At 43.0% G+C, this 25,453-nt stretch overlaps 1 protein-coding gene across 1 annotated transcript; it reads right to left on the bottom strand.

The window, feature by feature from the left end:
* Positions 1-6,252: 6,252 nt before the first annotated feature.
* LOC139364739 (probable G-protein coupled receptor 146) lies at positions 6,253-24,575 on the bottom strand. The gene is made up of 2 exons (XM_071101760.1): positions 24,283-24,575; positions 6,253-9,625 (listed from the first exon to the last, which is right to left on the bottom strand). Exon 2 carries the CDS (start codon positions 9,580-9,582, stop codon positions 8,575-8,577), a length of 1,008 nt encoding a protein of 335 aa, XP_070957861.1. The 5' UTR covers positions 9,583-9,625; positions 24,283-24,575; the 3' UTR covers positions 6,253-8,574.
* Positions 24,576-25,453: the final 878 nt, after the last annotated feature.

Here is a 25,453-nt window from a genome sequence, read left to right as displayed (position 1 = left end):
AAATGTTCCGGGTCCCAAACTGTACCAAGTTTCATGCTTTTATGAAAAAGTGAACATAATTTTCACATATTGGCTAGACTAATATACTGTACGTTTAAACATTTTGTCTAGAGAATGTCTGCGCATTAATATACTCAGTATCCGCAAAGAAGTTATTGTACAATTTCAAGGGATGGTATGGGCTTGTACATGGCAGGACTATCTGATACTTTATGTTCCTTCATGTCCAGTTTCATTCAAACACAGTAAGTCGGGTTATATATATCATTGAAGGTTATATCTGTCATTGTAGCTTCTTCTATCATTGAAACGGAGGCTCACGAGAGAACGCCAAAAACACACTTACCATAAGGTAGTGCCAAAGGACATTTATTCAGCTATTTTGGACCAAAAATGTGCTTTTCTTTCAAAAACAAGGACATTTCTAAGTGACCCCAAACTTTGAAAGGCAGTGTATGTTAGCTAGCTAAGTTAGCAATGTTATGAATTCAACTCCCATCTGCTCTCCACATCAGGATAAGATTTGAGAGCACTACTTAACTCTACAAGGGGTTATAGCTTTGACTGAATGCTGACAGTGAATTCAGAGCCATTCAGTGGCTAGCTACACTAAAAACATACTTTTACCAGGTTCCTGTGAAGTAATTGTAATGACAGTCCACCACATCATACCCAAGAGTTTCCTAATTAGCAAAGGGTAGTCTGTGTTTAATATATTTGTGTATTAGAACCATAGTTTGAGATCATTGTGAGGGGATTGAGCATCCAGGGAAAGTGTTGTCCGAGGTTGCAACAGTAACCAAAGGGGGAGGAGCTTAGTGAAAGGTCAACTGCACACTTTTCTCTTATGATAAAAATGATGTAACCAAGGGAGGGAAATATGGAAAATAATGTGTAAGTATTCTGTGAACAAAACAAATACTATAAACCAGCACATATATTCCTGCCATGTGTGAAAGGCCAAGTAAAAACACATGATGAACAGGTCACAATGAGGCTGGAGTAGGTCTTTAGCAGTGAATTTTGTATTCACTGATAACATATGTATTTAAAGTTTTGCAGAAAGTGGTCTAAGATGTGCAAAAAGTGCACTGTTTGGAAGCTGGAATTATTTTGGAGTGGACGAATGTTTGCAGGTATCCTACTTTTTTAAGTTATTTGTTTGATAATCAGATGGAAACCTCATGACTTGTTGTAGAATTTAAAAAAAAATAGAGACCCCCTGAATGTCACAGTCTAATTCACACTCTGTAGGTTTCAACACAGATCCCAAAATTGTTTGTAGCAACTGAGAAAAACTGTAGTCAAATACTGGTGCATCATCAATGGATGACCACTGGGAGGCACACTAGCATTAATTATTGATGATTTATGAACTTAACAAAAACAATGCTACAGTAGTGGCTTGGAATGTTTCGAGAAATCCTTTTTTGTGGATATAGTTGTGTCAAGAGTCTAGAGAGCTTGTATATTATGAAAAATAGCAACAAAATGTTTGTTCACTGCAGATGTGATTCACAGTGGTCATACACTCTTAGAAAAAAGGGTTCCAAAAAGGATCATTGACTGTCCCCATAGGAACATCCTTTTTGGTTCCAGGTTCCACCTGGACACAAATAGGGTTCTTCAAAGGTTTCTCCTAAGGGATGGGCAACTGTGATGGGGGAGGGGCCACAAACAAAATGGAACTCACCACCCCCACCATTTTAGTGGCCCCATCTTGACAGCAAAGTGACAAAAATTGTTTTAAAGTTCATTTCCTGCTATTCTGCACATTTTTCCATGGGGCGTAAAGAAAATGTTTCTGTTTAAAAGCAATTTGTGTGAAGATTTTTGAAATGTTATAACTAGTTTCAGGCAATTCTACTCATTTTGCCAATAGGGTGGATGTTTGCAGATTTTAATATGATTACTGATGATCAATGGGCCCCACCCCCCGGTTGATTATTCGACCATCTTACTACAAGTTTAGATAGCTGGCTGCTAGACTAATTTACTAATCCAGAAAGAAAATGTAGCTGACATGGGCTAATTGAGTGATGAACAACCAAATGTGTAATTTGTGCTTAGTGTATTCTATTATTCTAACTCAACAGTAAGTTGAGACTCCGACTGAGCTTCTTTTCTTTTTTCATTGGTCCGTGGGCCTGCAATGGGGACAGCTAAAGAACCCTTTTAGGTTCTAGATAGCACCTTTATTTCTAAGGCTACAGTCGCTAGTATAACAGACTTGTCTGTGCCTCCCTGGCAAAGCTAGTGTACTGTGGCTAAGAAGAGATCATTGTGTACTTCATATCCTCACCTGGCAGAGGTCAGAGGGTACTGACCTGGGATCAGTTGATGTGGCTGTTGTTGTGACACACCCACAGTGAACTGTGCACGTGCGCTCTGAAAAGCAGGTCCAGCTGCCTCCTTGAACAGTGCACTAGTCTTCTTGGGTGACACCGCACTGGCTCCCACCGACACTGGCGAAGGTGGGTTGGGGGGAGTAGGAGGAGGTGTGTGTGTGTGCATGGGTGCCACCCACATTGTTGCTGGTATTGGAAAGACCAACATTATCTGAAAGAATGACTACCTGTGTGCCACATTGGACATCCTTTGAGCCATAATGTAAGCATGTTCCTTGTTTATTTATTAAATTAGTCATTGTTGATGGCTGTCTAACAGGCTAATTAGACAGATGATCTGATGTACGTTGATAGTACTCCCTGGCGGATTATGACGAACTGCTTAGATTCTCAGTTTGAGTGGGTGTTTGATAATAGGATGAAGAAAGAGGGGTGGGGTGAGGGTTTTGTTGTGATTAATGCAAAAAAAAACATGTCAAAGGAGTTCTCCTTCCACAACTCATGCCCCCTCGGTACAGCAGCACAAAGGAAAGGCTGACCATCAAAGAAAGAACAACAACACATACCGCAACAAGTTACAGACAAGACAATGTGAACAGCATCCAAATGTTATTCGTGGAGTGCCGTGGCAGTTTTCTGTCTGTGGGTTCTGGGGGAAAGGAGGTGGGAGGTCTATTGGGCTTCAATAAACTGGGGAGAAGAAGAAGGAGGGTGTGAAGAAGAACACATTCATCTGCCTTCACTTAACAGCCCTTTCTGCCTGGCATGCTGCTGGCTCTCCGACAGTCTTTCAGACCCACAACCACAGCCTCATGATGGGGCATCGTGCACGGACCGGCTCCTCCAGCGGTTCCAGGACCCTGCTTGATATTCTGCTGACGCTGTTCTCATTGTGATTGTGTTTTTGATTCTCTGGTCCCCATCTGAGGGAGAGGGAGTAGAGATCATAGAGTATGGCTGGCAGGCGAGGGAGGGTGGATAGTGTTTCAAAAAATCTGCTTTGGTCTGGTTGTCTTCCCAGCGGAGGGGAGAGGATAGGGTGGCACAGGGAGGATGATTTCACTGAGCGTCTCTAAAGTAAACCTCCCCACCCCAAATCCATGTTGTGTAGTACAGCTTATCATCAGCCGTCAGAGGAAGTTACAGGGCCAGGACAGCAGTGTAGCCAGAGTCCAACTCCACTCCGATCATGAGGTCATTGCTCTCATCCGTCCTACAGTGCTGTTGTCATAGGGGATAAGCAAATTCCTAGCCAACTGACAAGACTGGAAATACATCAGGCTGCAAGCCTTCAGTGTGCTCGACACCCAGAAATGATCTAATAATATTTTTTTAAATCACCGATTGTTTTTCTTTTCCCTGAGGTTACAGAATGCAGGCTTGTCTTGGACTTGATTTTGGCACATGTTATTGAAGGAATCACATGAACCAATGGCATTGCCTGAGTTGACCTGACTGGCTGTGTTTTGAAAGATCTTGTGAGGGATCTGGGTGTCAGCCAACCGAAACAGCTAGGTGTAAGTGATAAACCAAATGTGCAAGCTACATAGGTGGTCTAGCATGCTCTAAGGCACATATAAGCTCCTGTTTAACCTAATTAACAGCAGGTCACAGTTAATGGCATAGCAGCTCATTATCCTATGTTAGCATGTTAACTGAATTAACCCTCTGTTAGCTGGTATCATTGCTATTCGTACCATTTCCACAGCCTGAAACATGTAGCTTAAATATATGCTTTTCTCTTGTTGTTCATTGGAGAGCCTCTGGCCAAATGCTATGTATATTTAGTAACTCAGCAAATAGACCATAGGATACGAGGGTGAAGGGGTCAGTGGCAAACATGGTGACCTCACCAACTGTCTTTTCATCAAGAACATCAACATTCTCTCCTGGTCAGGCTATAGCAGGTTGTTGTTGTTTGATGGCTGCTCCACAGGTGTATCTCTGACAATGGAGCTGAGGGGAGACAATGAGTTGATTGTGTCCAGGCACAGGGTCATGTCCTGCTGTCTGTCCTCAGGCTAGTTGGCAGCATGTTTCAATGCCCTTCACCTACATAGGACTTCCTGTGTTCTTGGAAACAGCTTCTCTCTCCCATTTGGTACTTGCAGCTGACACACAGAATATAGTACATTGACAGATGGATATTATCGTACAGACCATAGTTCATTGATGGAAATAACTACAAATGACGACATGCAGCCACAAACTAGTCTATTTATTTCAGCAACTAAAATGGTTAACATGTTATCATAGTGAGGGAAATGTAAACTGATGATGGTTAGTGTGTTGTTTTCGTAATACTGCTTTCTAGTGAGTCTACCTTAAGAAACTCCTATTCTCAGAAGGGAACTGCTTCCATGGCAACCGTTTTCAATTCTCTCCATTATCATATCATTTCCAGATGTACAGTCTGTAGTATTTTAAGCCTTACCTTTTAAACTATGGCAGGACCTATAGCTACGAGGACTCAAAGCACAGCAGTAGTGTATAATGTACTGTATATGTTGCACGACTGTGCAGACTCTGGACTTCCTAAAGCCTGAACATTTACAGTATCTATGAACAGTAGCTGAAGCAGCAGCAACTGATCATGAAGTTAGTTCCCCCCCCCCCCCCAGCAGGGAATCCCTTTAAAGTAGATTAAAGGGTTGTCCTTTATGCAATGGCGCTTAAGCTCAAATTTCATCCCCTCATAAGTAATTACAAATGTGGACTGAGATGGTTTGAGTTAAGTGCGAGGGGTCTGTTGAGTATAAACCCTGCCAAAGTCTCCAGGGCTAGATCTCATGTCTGTCACCTGTTCCCCATGCTGGAATACGTTAGAACCATGTTTACCCTCCTTCTACTCCTCTCAGTTGGACGTTCTAACAAAACAATTCGCTATTTAATCTCTTCACTTTTCTGCTTCTGCTTTCTCTGACTCCTTTATCTCCAGCACGACTCCCACATCAGCTGCTCCACACGGTTATCGTGTGGCAGAACAATGTTGCTCTTGTTGAGAATTGCCAACAACACTGGGCTGTGTAGCCAGGCCCACGGATGTCAAAACAATTTATAGAATGCCTGGATTGTTCCTGTTTTACACAGTGTGGTTAAAGGGACGTGCCACAGCCACGGTTAGTCTAGTGGGTTTACAGTGCAGACAGAGAGTCTATTCTAGGTCTCGGTATATGAAGAGATTAACGTTGGAAATGGATGTGTCCCGCTGTCATACAGATGTCTATAGCGCACAATGGTAGCTCAACATTAACCCTGGAAATGGACATGGGGGAGGGGATATCAACCCATAATTACACCATCTCTCAAAAAGGGGGCTTAAATTTATCAGAACATATAAATAGCGTTGATTCATTTCAAAATGTGTGGGTGTTTTAAGTAGATCCTGCTGTTGCGAAGGCTGGGTTTCAACCACAAGGATGTAAAACATGACAGGTCTGTATTTGGACCAAAGAAGGGAAACACCCCCAGGTCACAGGGTCCCAGGTGGGATTGTCTGAGCCTGTCCCATGTGATTAGTGTGTTGATTTGGGGGGAAAAAAGAGACCCAGCTGCCAATGGGAGAACAGGCAAACAAGCTCTTTTTACAGTATAAATGGCTATGGTTTACCAAGCTCTGCAGATGGGCAACCAAACCTAATTACGGTATGTTGCAAGATAACCCATAAGTGTGGTTTCTGCTCTCTATAGCTGGCACTATCCCCATGAATTCAAACAGAAATGAAAAATAAGTTTGGCATTGTTTACTGACAAGAATACCCTCAGAAATGGACTACAATGCAATCTATTTTGACATTGATTTGTCATGACAATGCACTGTGGATACTGGATACAGTTGACATTAGCATATCAAAGAACACTGTGAACATCAAGACAAAGAGAAACTAAAACAACAGACATTGTGTTTAATTCCCATGTTAGTTTATTGTGTAAATCAGTCTTTGACTCAACCGACAATAGAGAAGATTACTGAAGCTACAGTATCTAAATATATATTTGAGAAAATAATACTGTATTTGTGAGAGGACATGGTGTTTTTCCATTAAATCTCTAACATACAATATATACAGATATTTCAATATTATACATATATTCTGGTATATACACAGTCACAAAAGCATCACATCTGAAACTGGATTCATCTTGACCTGTGTAGCTAAACCTCATGAAATAAAATACATTCTTATCTCTGCTTATATAGGTGGATTTAAAAGAGTAGCGTTTCCCATAAACATACAGTACTGGTTCTTTAAAAAATATATACTAATTGTGGTGGGTTACAACGGCACAACATAAAGGGGAGGCAAAGGGCGATGCAATCTGTCATACTAAAACTAAGAATCACATTAAAGTGACGTGCCAAAGGTTTTGTATCATTTCAGCCAGTAGTTTTGAAAGTAGTGCTCGAGCCAAAACTGGTCCCTGAAAGTAGAAAAGAATTGTGTACCATGTCGTCCATTTCGCATGATATGTTAGGAATTTGTAAGTGCTTAAGATCTCTGAATCTTTAACTGAGAATTCACTGTTCCCTATTTCTGTTCCTATTCCTAAATGTTGTTTATTTCCTGGTGTTGTTGGTCATACCTAAAGGTAGCATAACATTGCTTATAACTAACTTTACCATGCAAAGAGGCAGAATCCTTTTCATTGTATGACATTTTCAGTGAACTCTACCATCATTCAACAACCCTGGAATGAAAATGAGCCAATTTAAGTCTAGATAGAAGTCATTTGTTTGTTTCTGGTAGTAGCAGGGCAGAACATGTGACATATCTGTCCCTCTGTTGCTCTACTGCTCAGAAAGAGCATTTCAACTGTAAGAAATTAGGACTTTGACTAGAGCTTAAATAATGATTAACAGGGTGTGGACTCATTTTTTTAGGATTCCTCAGCATGAAACTCAAAGGGTTTTGCTGATCTTTAAAATTAAGTCAATACTTATCATCAGGTGGCCTGGATACCCCAGCAGTAGCAACATGTTTAAACAATGGGTTATAGCTTATCAATGTATTGTCTCTTAAATTGGAGATGACTAAACTGACCTTTTCAATTGAGCAACAAAAAGACTTCAACACTTCATAGCATCACATAATCACATGCAATAACGGACATCACCATGACAAGAGCGAAATGTGATTGGCGTGTTCATTATTTAGCTCAATTATAAATAGGACATGTTTTATATATAAACAGTCTTCCTCTTTAGTGGGAAGCAAGGTAGCAAAAACAGCTGAGCAGGTCACTTCTGTGCCTCTAAGCAGCGTTTAGACAACACATAAACTGAGCCAAGGCAAATGTTCCCCACACAATGACTGGGTGTTGTGTGCAGCCGGTTAAGTGAGAGCATTCTAGGAGACAAGAGGTAAGTTGGCCATGCCTGAACCCTGAATAGAAGCTGTGTGGAGAATTCTCTCGGTAGTTCACTTGATCCTATGTAATGTCGTAGGTTTGTGAAATTAAAACGAGGTACAATGTGTAAACTGCTGAGTGTGACGAGCAAGCATAGGTTCTCTCTAGGTGCAAGACAGTGGAGGACAGAGGATGTGTCTGTAATGGGACCCTATTTCCTATATAGTGCACTACTGTTTAACAGGACACACAGGGCTCTGGTCAAATGTAATGCACCATGTAGGGAATAGGGTGCCATTTGAGACCCCTCCAGAGTGTTGTGGCCGAGGCTGGACAGGAACTCTTCAAATGAGACATGGCCTCAGGCCCCGGGGCACTGGGTGGTCTGACAGGGTCATAAACAGGTTGCATTCCACTTCCTACCTACATGCATAGTGGTAACATGCTGATTGACACATGAGATATAAAAACAATTGTTACTCCAATAGTATCACTCATTGTCAGTTTTGGTGTGCAGCGCAGTATCTCTTCAGCCTGTGTTGGTGAATCACCCTGTGTGTATTAGGAGAAGAGACACCGCATTACAACGGCTTTGCGCCCCAAATCTAACAACCAAGTGTCCAAGTGACAAGCTTGCTAATGCACTTAGTGGTTTCTAATTGGTTCGTCCTCTCGCTACAGAACTGGACAAAGAAAGTCAAGTTCTAGAAAATCACTGAAAATTCCTTAGTTTCATTGAAAGTCAAGACTCCAGCCAGATTGGCAGCAGTGGACCGGTGGCTGACTTCTAAGGCCACGTGTTGTGGGCTCTGTGGGGTCTGTGATAATAAGTGCAGCCTGGGTAAGAGGTTAGGGGTTAGTAAGGCCTGGCCATGTCTCACGTCGCCACCTGCTGCACTGAGGAGTGTTCGTGAGGGCAGGGTGTGCCCCTGCAGTTTAGCCTCTTTAGCAGCCGCTGCAGCTTGTGGGAGAAGTTCTTGTTCATCTGCCTGTACATGAGAGGCATGACGAAGCTACTGGAGAAGGCCAGCAGCTCCGACAGACACCTCAGGAAGAAGTAAATTGTGAACCGCTGTTTGTTGTTGCTGCTGTAGCTCCCCGGCGCCCCGGCTATAGTGTGTACCAGTAGAGTCATGTAGTACGGGGTCCATAGGACAAACTGCATGCAGACAGAGGCCAGCAGCAGCCGGTGGATAGAAGGGTCCAGCCGGGATGAGTCCTGGTCCAGCGGGGTGGACTCCTTCCTAATGCGCAGGATGAGCACGAAAGCATACAGCACGGCCACGGCCGGAACCACGTAGCCGATGAACATCATGATGGCGTCCGCAGCCTCCTTGTTCTGCATCTTGGAGCACTCGATGATCTTGGTGGAGACGTGGTTGCACACGTAGAAGAGCAGCGAGGAGAAGCTGGTGAGCACGGCGCCGCCCCAGATGAAGCCGCACACGTGCTTGGTGTTGTACACGCTGGACATGTAGGTGCGCGGCAGCGCTCGCTCGATGTAGTAGTCCAGGCTGAGCAGCGTGGTGGAGTACATGATGACCAGGGAGGAGACGTTGAAGAGGATGAGCAGGGTGATGTAGATCTCATTGTTGTACTCCCACACAGGCCATCGTGTGAAGCTAGGGCCTAGCAGCGCCACAGGGGCCACCAGGTTGAGGACCAGGCCAGCGATTGCCATGTTGACGAAGTAGACGTCCGGCATGGTCATAGACATCTTATTGGAGAGGTGGACCACCACCAGCAGGGCGTTGTAGCAGAGCCCTATGGGGAAGCACACCATGAGGTAGAACAAGGAGAAGACGGAAAGGATGAGGCCAAAGTCCTGGCAGAGCCGGTGTTCGGGGCTGGAGTCCGTCTCATTGTAAGCCATACAGCTCCACATAGCTAGGGCTCTGAGAGAGGGCTGGACTGGTGCACTGGCTTGGCTGGAGACAGACAGAGAGAGGAGAACAACATTAGTTAAGATATCTTGTTTTTCATTACATAAACAAGTGCTGATGTGTGGTCAAGTATTAACACTATTGACTGAAGAGAAAACGTCCTCCACCCTCATTTGTCTCCCCCTCTCCTTCCTACTGTTTAAATTAAAATAACTAAAATATGAAGAGATAATGCGATTCCATTCTCTTTTAAACAATCTCATAATCCATCATGATGAAGATCAGTAGATTGTTTTAAATATATTTTCCTATGTGGGAAATCACAAACTAAACTAAACAATGGGCATCTCATGTCAAGGGTTTCCTTGAGATGTTCTAGGACTATATCTATGTTATTGGAGTCAGTCTTGTGGTTCTTTAAAAGTGCTACGCTGTGGAGAGAAGCAAGCAAGACCATACACACACACACACACACACGGCATGCTATTATGCCTGGGGTAACACCATTAATTCCACTTCATTGCATTTCACTGGCTGAATAAAAACTCCTCACATTATGTTTCACTGGTCAGCTCCAGCCTTAAAAAAGCATTATTTCTTTCTGCAGTGTTCAGGGCCTCTCCAGCCAGAGCAAGTGAATCCCTTGTTCTAATGGAAGAATAACATGCAGGGGCCAGGCTGCCTTCGGAGAGTTGCCCTTGTTGCCCTCCAGATGAAGACCTCCCTCTTTACCATCGCCTGACTCTGCAGGCCGCTTGGCTTCTACTTCTTCCCATCCATGTCTCTTCCAAAGCATGATCGCCTTCTGTTCAGGTTACTACACTGGCTTGTGTGTGTGTGTGTGTGTGTGAGCGAAAGAGAGGAACAGAGACGAGAGAGAGAGAGCGAAGGAGTTTGCGTGATGTTGCGGGGTGATGGGTAGATTTATAGACTGTGAAATGTGATGCAGCCCCCCTGCGCCTGGCCGGGCGGTCCCAGGGAGGGGTCAGTGTGGAATGGACTGGGCGTGATGTTGGAGTTCAGGGTAAGGTCAGAGAGAACGCCTGGGCACATGGAGGGGGGGAACGGCCTGACTGGGGATCATCCTGCTGCTCGGCGCAGTGAGAGGCTGCTCATTAAAACAGCAGTTACAGAACTCTGCCTGCCGGAGTCTGAACTGGAACATGCCAACTCTGATCATATTAGTTCTGCTCAGGAAGAAGTGAAAGCATACGCTAACAAAAGAGCTTATGTCAGGAGGGAATGGGACACGGGGAGAATTCTCAACATTGTATTCAAGCTTGCTTGGACAGTTCATAATGAAAAACATAGAATCAATGACCAGATTCCCCTCAGAGAGACGTGGGGTTTGATGCTTCGTAAAAGTTTGAGACAAAAGACGTTTGATTTTAAAAAGGTTGGATGAATCAACTGGTGCACAAGCAGCTCTCGTGCAAAGTAAGGAAGCATATTTACAAGCTCACATTACGGAGTGTTTACCTGGTGACCGGCCAGACTTCTACAAAATAACATTTCCAGACAATGTTTTGGAAACAGAGCAGACGGATGATTTTGTTTGCAAGAGGCTGAGAAGATACCACAGCCAGTAAAGAGAACATTCCTTCTTTCAATTACATAACCTCAGTTTTGGCCTGAGGACACACACACACACGGTTATTGACGCCCCACACTCACACAGAAACACTTTCACATATACGGCTGCTACTCTGTTTATTATCTATCCTGATTACCTAGACACTTTTACCCCTACCTACATGTACATATATTACCTCAATTACCTCGTATCCCCAGACATTGACTGGGTACCGGTACTCCTTGTATAAAGCCTCGTTACTGTCATTTTATTGTGTTACTACACTGCTCAAAAAAATAAAGGGAACACTTAAACAAAACAGTGTAACTCCAAGTCAATCACACTTCTGTGAAATCAAACTGTCCACTTAGGAAGCAACACTGATTGACAATAAATTTCACATGCTGTTGTGCAAATGGAATAGACAACAGGTGGAAATTATAGGCATTTAGCAAGACACCCCCAATAAAGGAGTGGTTCTGCAGGTGGGGACCACAGACCACTTCTCAGTTCCTATGCTTCCTGGCTGATGTTTTGGTCACTTTTGAATGCTGGCGGTGCATTCACCCTAGTGGTAGCATGAGACGGAGTCTACAACCCACACAAGTGGCTCAGGTAGTGCAGCTCATCCAGGATGGCACATCAATGCGAGCTGTGGCAAGAAGGTTTGCTGTGTCTGTCAGCGTAGTGTCCAGAGCATGAGACAGGCCAGTACATCAGGAGACGTGGAGGCGGCCGTAGGAGGGCAACAACCCAGCAGCAGGACCGCTACCTCCGCCTTTGTGCAAGGAGGAGCAGGAGGAGCACTGCCAGAGCCCTGCAAAATGACCTCCAGCAGGCCACAAATGTGCATGTGTCTGCTCAAACGGTCAGACACAGACTCCATGAGGTTGGTATGAGGGCCCGACGTCCACAGGTGGGGGTTGTGCTTACAGCCCAACACTGTGCAGGACGTTTTTCATTTGCCAGAGAAAACCAAGATTGGCAAATTCGCCACTGATTTTTAATAAGAATATTTTATTCATTCAGATCTAGGATGTGTTATTTTAGTGTTCCCTTTATTTTTGTGAGCAGTGTATTTCCATGATTCATATTTTTTTTGCTAATCTTTTCTAACTTTTTAACTGTGTTGTTGGGAAAGGGCTTGTAAATAAGAATGTCATTGTAAAATCTACACCTGTTGTAGTCGGCGCATACATAAAAATACAATTAGATTTGACACACACACACACACACACACACACACACACAGTGTTCCTGTGTGCTCCTCCACACCTTTCCAGCTGGCTGTAAGGAGAGTACACTGCATTGAGGGGCATGCAGCAGGGGGGGGGGGGGGGGGCGGTGTACGGTTACCCTTTCAAAAGCTCCCAGATGCTTTCCTTTCCCAGAGACAGGTGAAATGGGGCTGACACTGCCCCTTGTAAAAACCACTCTAAAACCACCAGGTGACTCGTTTTCTGCTCCAGTTTAAAGGGGTTGGGGAGGGCTCACCAAGACTAAAGACAAAGGCATGTGAGTAACCCGTCTTTGGGAATAACACCCTGCCGTACTGAACAGGAAGAACAGGTGTGTATCTTGAGCTCTTAAACCCCTAGTTAGAGTCGGTCTCTCCTCAAATCAAAGTTTATTGGACGTGTACACAGCTTAGCAGATGTTATAGTGGGTCCCTATAGTGGGTGCAGGAAAATGCTTGTGTTACTAGCTCCTAACATAACATACAGTATATGAATAAGAATCCAGTATACACTGAGTGTACAAAACATTAAGCACACCTTCCTAATACTGAGTTGCACTCCAATGATTCCCACAGCTGTTTCTTGTTGGCTGGATGTCCTTTGGGTAATGGACCATTCTTAATACACACAGGAAACTGTTGATCATGAAAAACCCAGCAGCGTTGCCGTTCTAGACACACTCAAACAGGTGCCTGGCACCTGCTACTATACTCTGTTCAAAGGCACTTAAATATTTTGTCTTGCACATTCACCCTCTGAATGACACACACACACAATCCATGTCTCAATTGTCTCCAGGATTAAACATCCTTCTTTTAACCTGTCTCCTCCTTCTACTCTGATTGAAGTGGATTTAACAAGTGACATCAATAAGGAATTATAGCTTTCACCTGGATTCACCTGGTCAGTCTATGTTAAGGAAAGATCACGTCCTAATGTTTTGTACACTCTGTGTATAATCAAGCAATAAGGCCTAAGGGAGTAGGCCAATATACAAGGGCTGTTCTTTCGCACGACGCAACGCAGAGTGCCTGGATACTGCCATGCCCTGATCTGTTCCACCTGTCCTTGTGCTTGTCTCCACCCCCTCCAGGTGTAGCTTATTATTCCTGGTGTATTTATCCCTGTGTTTCCTGTCTCTCTGTGCCAGTTCGTCTTGTTTGTCAAGTCAACCAGCGTTTTTGTGTCTCAGCTCCTGCTTTTTCCAGTCTCTCTTTTCTCGCCCTCCTGGTTTTGACCCTTGCCTTGCCTGTCCTGACTCTGAGCCCGCCTGCCTGACCACTCTGCCTGCCCCTGACCTCGAGCCTGCCTATCGTCTTGTACCGTTTGGACTCTGACCTGGTTTATGAACTCTCGCCTGTACCCGACCTGCCCTTTTGCTACAATATATATCGGATCTCAACCATCCTGTGCCTTTATAGATACAGCCCTTAGCCGTGGTTTATTGGCCATATACAACAAACCCAAGGTGCCTTATTGCTATTATAAACTGGTTACCAACGTTTAGTCAAACCTGTGGTATACGGTCTGATAATCAGCATTCAGCATTCAGGGCTCGAACCACCCAGTTTATAATCCAGCATATAAATATGATTTTTTTTCACCTTTTTCACTTGGCAAGTCAGTTAAGAACAAATTCTTATTTTCAATGACGGCCTAGGAACAGTGGGTTAACTGCCTTGTTCAGGGGCAGAACGACAGATTGTAACTTTGTCAGCTCGGGGATTTGATCTAGCAACCTTCCGGTTACTGGCCCAACGCTCTAACCACTAGGCTACCTGACACCCCTTTCATTTGATTTATTTCACCTTTATTTAAACAGGTAGGCTAGTTGAGAACAAGTTCTCATTTACAACTGCGACCTGGCCAAGATAAAGCAAAGCAGTGCGACACAAACAACAACACAGAGTTACACATGGAATAAACAAACATACAGTCAATAATACAGTAGAAAAAGTCTATATACAACATGTGCAAATGAGGAAGGACAAGGGAGGTAAGGCAATAATGGCAAATAATTACAATATAGCAATTAAGTGATAGATGGAGTGATAGATGTGCAGAAGATGTGTGCAAGTAGAGATACTGGGGTGCAAAGGAGCAAAATAAATAAAATATATAACAATATGGTGATGAGGTAGTTGGATGGGCTATTTACAGATGAGCTATGTACAGGTGCAGTGAACCGTGAGCTGCTCTGACAGCTGGTGCTTAAAGCCAGTGAGGTAAATATGAGTCTCCAGCTTCAGTGATTTTTGCACTTATTTCCAGTCATTGGCAGCAGAGAACTGGAAGGAAAGGCGGCCGAAGGAGAAATTGGCTTTGGGGGTGACCAGTGAAATATACCTGCTGGAGCACGTGCTACGGGTGGGTGCAGCTATGGTGACCAGTTAGCTGAGATAAGGCGGGGCTTTACCTAGCAAAGACTTATAGATGACCTGGAGCCAGTGGGTTTGGCGACGAATATGAAGCGAGGGCCAGCCAACGAGAGCATACAGGTCGCAGTGGTGGATAGTATCAAAACACAACTCATTTCTTTTGTATTCCAGTACACTCGTCGTGTTGCAATAGACTGCAGTGCTTCTCTGTAAAGCTCTTTTCATTCACCGGTTTTCCAGAACCTTTTCTCGCTCAAGAGACCATGACAAAACTTGGACTGGGATGGTAGACACATTCCTAAGGGTGTGAAAAAAGTGAGCTACGCCACTGACGCTTCACTGACAGTAACAGGCACATCAACACAACAGGGCATCCCATAGGCGCTTTCTCCACTATAAAGGGCACCTGGTTGAGATGGGAAAATGTAATTCATAGGACACCTGGTTGAGATGGGAAAATGTCATTTACAGGACACCTGGTTGAATTGTAAGAAGCCTTCGGTCAACAGTATGTCACGAAACCCTACCATGACTGTGGTATTACACTAGCCTGGTCCAATATTGTATGCTGTAACCATAGAAGTTAACCACAACACATTTCGTATGGGAACGCCAAGATATTACACCCGACCTGCTCCAAGACAATCTGCTCATTTCACTCATCTTCAAGGTTCAACGTGGTTAGTTTAATATGACCAGAAGTAGAAAAGGAGAAACTCTGCTTTGGCAAGTCCCCTCCCTCCAGACCGGGTGTTGAGGGATACAGATGGGTTTGATATCTCAGGGTTTTTTGATGTGAATAGCGTGACACGCTGTGATAGGCTCACACCCCTCACTTCCCCTCTGGAACGTACAGCTATTTCTCAGAATCGCCTGAATGACGTCACATGAGAGCACATGTATGTCTGTAATCGTGTTTGATAGCTGGAGCAAGAGCAGCCTTCTGGAAGGATCATACTGCACATTTGGAGACTTACTTTCAGATGTTGTTCAAACTAACAACAGAGCATTCAATCAACTCTGAATCTAACCACAATTAGATTAGGCCAACATTTCATACAAGATCATACCATACCATACAAGCAATTTCCTCTGCTCAAAAATCGAGCTATTCTCCCAAACAGGATAACACTGGCATCGCGTCTGGTTTCACACCAATTGTCCTCGTTGCACTTCGTTTGAGGAGAGGCTAGGAGGGAACACACATTAACATTTCAGAACGATGAGAGAACACGTTACTGTTTCATGAATAATTCCACCTGTGAAAGTCCTTCAGCTCTCATGAATAGCTCCCTTTGATATTCTCACCTGCTTTCGCTTCCCTCAGAGTAGCATAAAAAGCCAGGGGAGAGGCGTGTGATGTGTTAAGGGTGCCCGCTCTGGTGAGCCGCAGGCATAGGGTTTGTTATATACCATAACGCTCCAGTGTAAAACCTGTTGCATTTTCACTCATTATAATTAATGGCCTAGAGCGACTTTGTTACACAATCACAGCAAAATGATGAGTAAGACTATGCATTCTGATGCTGTATGTCATGTGGCTTCTCTTACTACTTCAGTGCAAAAAAAAAAAAAAAAGACTGATTTACAATATTGGGGTAAATATTTCTGTTCATTTTGTCTGACGCACTCTATTCTACTGACTTTATTTTTATTTATCTTTATTTATTCTTCCACATCATCACCTCTGTGCTTTCTATTGATAGGCTGGCTGAGATTAAGGACCGGCTGGACTGTGTACTATACATGCTAGACAAGAGACTAGAGGAGATAAAGAACAGTGATCAACCTCAGTCTAAAAGGGTGACCTCTGACGTCTTGAATTCCTGTAAACACTATTTCAGTTGTTTGGACGGCACTCGGTGATGCGATTGAAGGAAGACAACGTTGATGACGATATGGGAAAATGTGATATGTCTCTTATGTAATCCAGTAGAAACATGTTGTCAGCTACACACTTGGAAAAACCCACCAGAGTTTTTCCCCTTGCTCTCATATAGGGGAATGCCGCTACTAAAAAAGCATGAATTCATGTAAACTAATGAACTTCTGTTCTATATTGGCATTCCAGAATTCTTCTTCTTCATAAATGGCTTGACAAAATAATACAGTATTATTAGAATGTCAGCCTATTCAGGTGGGATGGAGTTTTTGGCCCACTGCATATGACATCACAATTGGATCTGATTATTCTGACTAATATTTTATTTGCATATGTATCCTCCTACTTTGAAGGGGTAAGCGGGAAGGCTCTAGTGCAGGGGTATTTAACTCTTACCCTACGAGGTCCAGAGCCTGATGATTTTCTGTTCTACCTGAAAATGAATTACACCCACCTGGTGTCCCAGATCTAAATCGGTGCCTGATTAAAGGGGAACAATTAAGAAAAAAAGCAGTGGAACTGGCTTCGAGGTCCAGAGTTGAGTTCGAGGGCTCTAGAGTCAAGATCACACGTGCCAAGCTCATTCCACGGAGGGCCGAGTGTATCGGTGTTTCCGCTCCTCCCTTGTACTTGATTGATGAATTAAGGTTGCTGATTAGTCAGGAACTCCTCTCAGCTGGTTGTCTAGGGCTTGATTGAAAGGATACATTTTTTTTTACCCGCAGACACTCGACTCTCGGTGGAATGAGTTTGACACCCCTGGTCTAGATGATCCTATCCGCCAATCAGAGCTGTGTATGTAAATATATTTACATTTGTATCAACACGACCACACGAGCAGACAGAGCATTTCAATGGAAAAAGGAGGCTTAGGGAAATACATTTTTAAAGAAAAACAAAAAAAACACGCACAGTGATCTATTAGACATACAGTAATGATTTAAGAATACAATTAAAAAGACTGCATGGGGGCAGTTTTAATGCAGAATAGGGAGAAAATAATCATAGAAATCTGTGAATATTTTCCAAAATATATGTTTTAGCACTGTAATTAATAACCACTGAGACTTTTAACGGGTAGCATGTGTATCTATATCATAAACACAATTGAATGCATTAGTTAGCAATTAAGTAACAACAAGATGATGGTATCAGTATATTGAGTAATATGGAAGTTACATATCAGATGGCTACTATATCAAGGGATGCCAAAGCACAGCCAAAATTCCCTTCCCAAATGACTTGTAAATACACCCTGAAAAAACATGGAAAGTGTGTAGTTGGTTGCAGTGCAAGTACTTTTCTAAAACCAAAGTCATCTGTGAGAGCATGGCCTGTCAGTCTTCTGGAACATTGCCTATAGTTTCCCACGACTTACAGTGCCTTGCGAAAGTATTCCGCCCCCTTGAACTTTGCGACCTTTTGCCACATTTCAGGCTTCAAACATAAAGATGTAAAACTGTATTTTTTTGTGAAGAATCAACAACAAGTGGGACACAATCAAGAAGTGGAACGACATTTATTGGATATTTCAAACTTTTTTAACAAATCAAAAACTTAAAAATTGGGCGTGCAAAATTATTCAGCCTGTATATTTTCAGTGCAGCAAACTCTCTCCAGAAGTTCAGTGAGGATCTATGAATGATCCAATGTTGACCTAAATGACTAATGATGATAAATACAATCCACCTGTGTGTAATCAAGTCTCTGTATAAATGCAACTGCACTGTGATAGTCTCAGAGGTCCGTCAAAAGCGCAGAGAGCATCATGAAGAACAAGGAACACACCAGGCAGGTCCGAGATACTGTTGTGAAGAAGTTTAAAGACGGATTTGGATACAAAAAGATTTCCCAAGCTTTAAACATCCCAAGGAGCACTGTGCAAGCGATAATATTGAAATGGAAGGAGTATCAGACCACTGCAAATCTACCAAGACCTGGCCGTCCCTCTAAACTTTCAGCTCATACAAGGAGAAGACTGATCAGAGATGCAGCCAAGAGGCCCATGATCACTCTGGATGAACTGCAGAGATCTACAGCTGAGGTGGGAGACTCTGTCCATAGGACAACAATCAGTCGTATATTGCACAAATCTGGCCTTTATGGAAGAGTGGCAAGAAGAAAGCCATTTCTTAAAGATATCCATAAAAAGTGTCGTTTAAAGTTTGCCACAAGCCACCTGGGAGACACACCAAACATGTGGAAGAAGGTGCTCTGGTCAGATGAAACCAAAATTGAACTTTTTGGCAACAATGCAAAACGTTATGTTTGGTGTAAAAGCAACACAGCTCATCACCCTGAACACACCATCCCCACTGTCAAACATGGTGGTGGCAGCATCATGGTTTGGGCCTGCTTTTCTTCAGCAGGGACAGGGAAGATGGTTAAAATTGATGGGAAGATGGATGGAGCCAAATACAGGACCATTCTGGAAGAAAACCTGATGGAGTCTGCAACAGACCTGAGACTGGGACGGAGATTTGTCTTCCAACAAGACAATGATCCAAAACATAAAGCAAAATCTACAATGGAATGGTTCAAAAATAAACATATCCAGGTGTTAGAATGGCCAAGTCAAAGTCCAGACCTGAATCCAATCGAGAATCTGTGGAAAGAACTGAAAACTGCTGTTCACAAATGCTCTCCATCCAACCTCACTGAGCTCGAGCTGTTTTGCAAGGAGGAATGGGAAAAAATGTCAGTCTCTCGATGTGCAAAACTGATAGAGACATACCCCAAGCGACTTACAGCTGTAATCGCAGCAAAAGGTGGCGCTACAAAGTATTAACTTAAGGGGGCTGAATAATTTTGCACGCCCAGTTAAAAAAGTTTGAAATATCCAATAAATGTCGTTCCACTTCATGATTGTGTCCCACTTGTTGTTGATTCTTCACACAAAAATACAGTTTTCTATCTTTATGTTTGAAGCCTGAAATGTGGCAAAAGGTCGCAAAGTTCAAGGGGGCCGAATACTTTCGCAAGGCACTGTACTTGTAAAATGGCTCATGTGAAGTTCATAGGAGCATATCAAATTAGGTGACAAACAAAAGCTAACAGTCTATGGATACATTTTTCAACCATTTTCCATCTTAAAAAATAGGCATAAGAAATTACTTTGATTTCTGGTCAAACAGAATGAAAATAGGTCAGAAAACATCTACCAGAAAAAGTCTTAAAAGGAACACCATCAAAACACGATAATGTTTAAGTAAATAATATCAATATTTCATTTTGTAGAAATTATTTGACTTCTGTAAGTTTAAGAAACATTGCCTTGTGTCTTTTCACTTTTACCAAAAACTCATATACAGTGGGGCAAAAAAGTATTTAGTCAGCCACCAATTGTGCAAGTTCTCCCACTTAAAAAGATGAGAGAGGCCTGTAATTTTCATCATAGGTACACTTTAACTATGACAGACAAAATTAGAAGAACAAAAATCCAGAAAATCACATTGTAGGATTTTTAATGAATTTATTTGCAAATTATGGTGGAAAATAAGTATTTGGTCACCTACAAACAAGCAAGATTTCTGGCTCTCACAGACCTGTAACTTCTTCTTTAAGAGGCTCCTCTGTCCTCCACTAGTTACCTATATTAATGGCACCTGTTTGAACTTGTTATCAGTATAAAAGACACCTGTCCACAACCTCAAACAGTCACACTCCAAACTCCACTATGGCCAAGACCAAAGAGCTGTCAAAGGACACCAGAAACAAAATTGTAGACCTGCACCAGGCTGGGAAGACTGAATCTGCAATAGGTAAGCAGCTTGGTTTGAAGAAATCAACTGTGGGAGCAATTATTAGGAAATGGAAGACATACAAGACCACTAATAATCTCCCTCGATCTGGGGCTCCACGCAAGATCTCACCCCGTGGGGTCAAAATGATCACAAGAACGGTGAGCAAAAATCCCAGAACCACACGGGGAGACCTAGTGAATGACCAGCAGAGAGCTGGGACCAAAGTAACAAAGCCTACCATCAGTAACACACTACGCCGCCAGGGACTCAAATCCTGCAAATCCTGATGTGTCCCCCTGCTTAAGCCAGTACATGTCCAGGCCCGTCTGAAGTTTGCTAGAGAGCATTTGGATGATCCAGAAGAAGATTGGGAGAATGTCATATGGTCAGATGAAACCAAATTAGAACTTTTTGGTAAAAACTCAACTCGTCGTGTTTGGAGGACAAAGAATGCTGAGTTGCATCCAAAGAACACCATACCTACTGTGAAGCATGGGGGTGGAAACATCATGCTTTGGGGCTGTTTTTCTGCAAAGGGACCAGGACGACTGATCCGTGTAAAGGAAAGAATGAATGGGGCCATGTATCGTGAGATTTTGAGTGAAAACCTCCTTCCATCAGCAAGGTCATTGAAGATGAAACGCGGCTGGGTCTTTCAGCATGACAATGATCCCAAACACACTGCCCGGGCAACGAAGGAGTGGCTTCGTAAGAAGCATTTCAAGGTCCTGGAGTGGCCTAGCCAGTCTCCAGATCTCAACCCCATAGAAACTCTTTGGAGGGAGTTGAAAGTCCGTGTTGCCCAGCAACAGCCCCAAAACATCAATGCTCTAGAGGAGATCTGCATGGAAGAATGGGCCAAAATACCAGCAACAGTTGTGTGAAAACCTTGTAAAGACTTACAGAAAACGTTTGACCTCCGTCATTGCCAACAAAGGGTATATAACAAAGTATTGAGATAAACTTTTGTTATTGACCAAATACTAATTTTCCACCATAATTTGCAAATAAATTCATTAAAAATCCTACAATGTGATTTTCTGGATTTTTTTTCTCTCATTTTGTCTGTCATAGTTGAAGTGTACCTATGATGAAAATTACAGGCCTCTCATCTTTTTAAGTGGGAGAACTTGCACAATTGGTGGCTGACTAAATACTTTTTTTCCCCACTGTAGTTGTATGGTTAAACTTTGAAATCAGTGGCTTTTGTTTGGCATACATTTTAAAGTGAAAAAATCTGAGTCTGAACATCATTCTGTTACGTGGAATTTCCCTTGAAGCAATAGATCCACAATTACACTTTATTACCATGCTAAGTCACAGGTGGACTTTAACAACATGGTCTCAGTGCATCTCGTATTATTCTGTACAGAAATCTAAGACACTCCATTTGGTATGATACGTTACGTTTCATATGGTATGTATAAATTTGTGGATGTCATCATCCATTTCGTATGCTATATTACAAATCACAATTCGTATGATATGTTACGAATTGCAATTCATACAATATGTAAGGAATTTTGCAAAATGTACAACATGTTACAAACTAACAAAACGTATGATATGTGACGAATTCCAATTTGTTGTGGCTAACGATGGCTAGGTGGCTAATGCTAACATTAGCTAGCACTAGGGGTTAGGAGTTAGGTTAAAGGGTTAGGGGAAGGGTTAGCTAACATGCTAAGTAGTTGCAAAATAGCTAAAAAGTAGTAAGTAGTTACAAAGTTGGCTCAAATGCTAAAGTATTCCGTCATGAGATTCGGACACGGAACCTTTGGGTTGCTAGACATTCACGTTATACACCTACCCATCCACCCCGACCAACCACCCTCTTCATTTTTTGCCTTAAGTAATCTTCTATGTAACCATACTCTAACCATATATACAAAATTATGTGGACACCCCTTCAAATGACTGGATTCGGCTATTTCAGCCACACCCATTACCGATAGGTGTATAAAATTGAGCACACAGCCATGCAGTCTCCATTGACAGAGGAACGGCCTTACTGAAGAGCTTAGTGACTTTTAACGTGGCACAGTCATAGGGTGTCACCTTTCCAAGAAGTTACATTTCTGCCCTGCTAGAGCTGCCCCAGTCAACTGTAAGTGATGTTATTGAGAAGTGGAAACATCTAGGAGCAACAATGGCTCAGCCACGAAGTGGTAAACCACACAAGCTCACAGAACGGGATCGTGGAGTGCTGTAGAGTGCAGCACGCAAAATTAATCTGTCCTCGGTTGCAATACTCACTACCGAGTTCCAAACTGCCTCTGAAAGCAACATCAGCACAATAACTGTTCGAGCTTCATGAAATGGGTTTCCATGGCCGAGCAGCCACACACAAGCCTAATATCACCATGACCAATGCCAAGCGTCAGCTGGAGTGGTGCAAAGCACGGGCGGGCATTGGACTCTCAAGCAGTGTGAACGTGTTCTCTGGAGTGATGAATCATGCTTCACCATCTGGCAGTCCGACAGACGAATATGGGTTTGGCGAAGGAGAACGCTACCTACCCCAAAGTATAGCGCCACCTGTAAAGTTTGATGGTGGAGGAATAATAGTCTGGGGCTGTTTTTCATGGTTCGGGCTAGGCCCCTTCGTTCCAGTAAAGGGAAATCTTAACGCTACAGCATACAATGACATTCTAAGCAAATTCTGTACTTCCCACTTTGTGGCAACAGATTGGGGAAGGCCCTTTCCTGTGTCAACATGATAATGCCCGCATGCACAAAGTGAGGTCCATACAGAAAAGGTTTGTCAAGATCGGTGTGAAAGAACTTGACTGGTCTGCACAGAGCCCTGACCTCAACCCCATCGAACACCTTTGGGATGAATTGGAACACCAACTGCGAGCCAGGCCTAATCACCCAACATCAGTGCCCGACCTCACTAATGCTCTTGTGGCTGAATAGAAGAAGCAAGTCCCTGTAGCAATGTTCCAACATCTAGTGGAAAGTCTTCCCAGAAGAGTGGAGACTGTTTTAGCAGCAAAGGGGGGGAGCAACTCCCTACTAATGTCCATGATTTTGGAATGAGATGTTTAACGAGCAGGTGACACATACTTTTGGTCATGCAGCTTATCGTACTAATTTGAGTGTCCCGGATTTACATTTACTATGTCTAGTCTATGAGACCAGACTGACTTTAACGGTAGGTTCATGTAAAATGTTCATATGTTTGTAAGTTACATCGTCCTTCAAATCAATGTTGTTGATGATAGACACAGTATGATCTACCTATGTATGAATTAGATTGCTGGTAATAGGGTATTTAGTGATTACGAAACCTATTTGTGCAAGTGTTTCCAGAAACATTAAAGCACAAATGCTTCTGAGTTCTGTGATCACTGCAAATCAGTCAATTAAATGTTGGCTATCAAATGGTATATGAACACATGTATGGGTTAGTGTTAATTTAGACAAAGTATTAAAGTCAGCTGTGTGTTTCTGTTTCTTAAAGCTGTTAAACGATTACTTTTTCGTAACTTGTTGACTGTCTAATGCCATACATCCTGCTAAACTAAAAGCAATGTATCATTATATCGGTTACAGAATCTAGACTCGCGGATAAATTGCATCCATTTGCTTGTAACCTATTCGGCGCCGGTTTGCTATGGGTGCTACCGACCATTGGGAGCTAAGCGAGGAGAACTGTCATCTATAGTTGATAAAACTATAGATGACATAACACCTGCGAGGCTATTGTTGACCACTACATTCAAACACACGCTATATTTTATCATAGCCTACCTATTTATTCTACAGCCAAATTAAACAGTAAAGTCAATGCTTTCGTCCGAACATAGATAGGAAATGTGTTTGCGTGGAAGTCAATATGCAGTCTGCTGAAAAAAATGATACAAACATTTTAGGAAAACTCACCAGAAAAGTACAGATTTGGCACGGCGACAAGTCTACGGAGGCATCGGGTTTTGCTGTACTTCCACTGACATTTCTCTGTAATTACATTTGGTGTTGACTTGAAAACAAACGTCGTATCCTCTTCTATTCGGAAGAAGAAAAAAATACAAAAACGGTATAGTTAGATCTATTACTTTTTGCGTAGTTACTTAGGCTACTGCCACCGTTTCTAGTCTGACGAGGTTTGTTCTCGAAAGGGGAGGACGTTGACAACTTACTACGAATTGAGTGGTACTGAACCCTACAGTGTGTATACACACGTGACCCTCCCCCACAGTCTCCTTCGTTTCGTCGATGAGGCCCGACTCGCCCTCGACGCACTCATTGGACGAAGCAGATCAGAGCAGGAGTTGGAGGGACTCTCAACAACATACCCCGCTTTTACGTGCGCAAAGCACCCGGTCATAGCGAGGGAGCCTGACAGCAGTTTTAGGCCAGTAATGTATGCCGTTAAATGCAGAAAGAGTTGGTTGGAAAATCAGTTTTCCTTTGAGTTTGCGGTTATCAATGTTCTGTTTTTTTGTTTTTCTCAGTCAATAATAGCCCACTATTCACTGTACTTGTGAAAATTGGCTGTCTTCAAAGTGCATGTATGCAATGTATATCACAATCACCTGCTTCTAATTTAAATCTGACAACTCCAAACGGATACAGCTCTAATTCTGGAAGTAGAAATGTAGCTAGTAATAAGCAGAAATTGTGATTATGCATGATGTAACAGGATTATATCTGGACATGGAATGCCTGTATCAGATAACTGGAGCGAAGGCTATTTTTATCCTCTAATCTTTCACACCTCATCTCTGTGTTTTCATTTGGCAGTGTTTACATAAATAGATTTACCAAATCTGCATGAAATGCTAATAATATTGGTGGGATGAACTGCCCTGTGGTCTGTTTGTCAACTGTCTGGTATGAAGTGATTGGTGTTTGACAGGAGAGGATTGTGGGTTTGGGGTAAGTTTGTGCATTGTCCCTGTCATGTCCCAGAGAGGCAGGTCTAACTTAACCCTGACTGGAGAAATCCCGGAATCAGACAAATCTATCCTGATCTACCACTGGTCTGGACTGGTGGACTGGGCAGGCAGAGGTCTAACAGCCGTCTCTGCTTACTTTAACTGAGAGGGGGAAA

The sequence above is a fragment of the Oncorhynchus clarkii genome, chromosome 13 (assembly GCF_045791955.1).
Source record: "Oncorhynchus clarkii lewisi isolate Uvic-CL-2024 chromosome 13, UVic_Ocla_1.0, whole genome shotgun sequence".
Taxonomy (NCBI): Eukaryota; Metazoa; Chordata; class Actinopteri; order Salmoniformes; family Salmonidae; genus Oncorhynchus; species Oncorhynchus clarkii.
The sequence above is the reverse complement of the archived record's forward strand: the minus strand, read 5'-3'. Positions and strand labels throughout refer to the sequence as shown.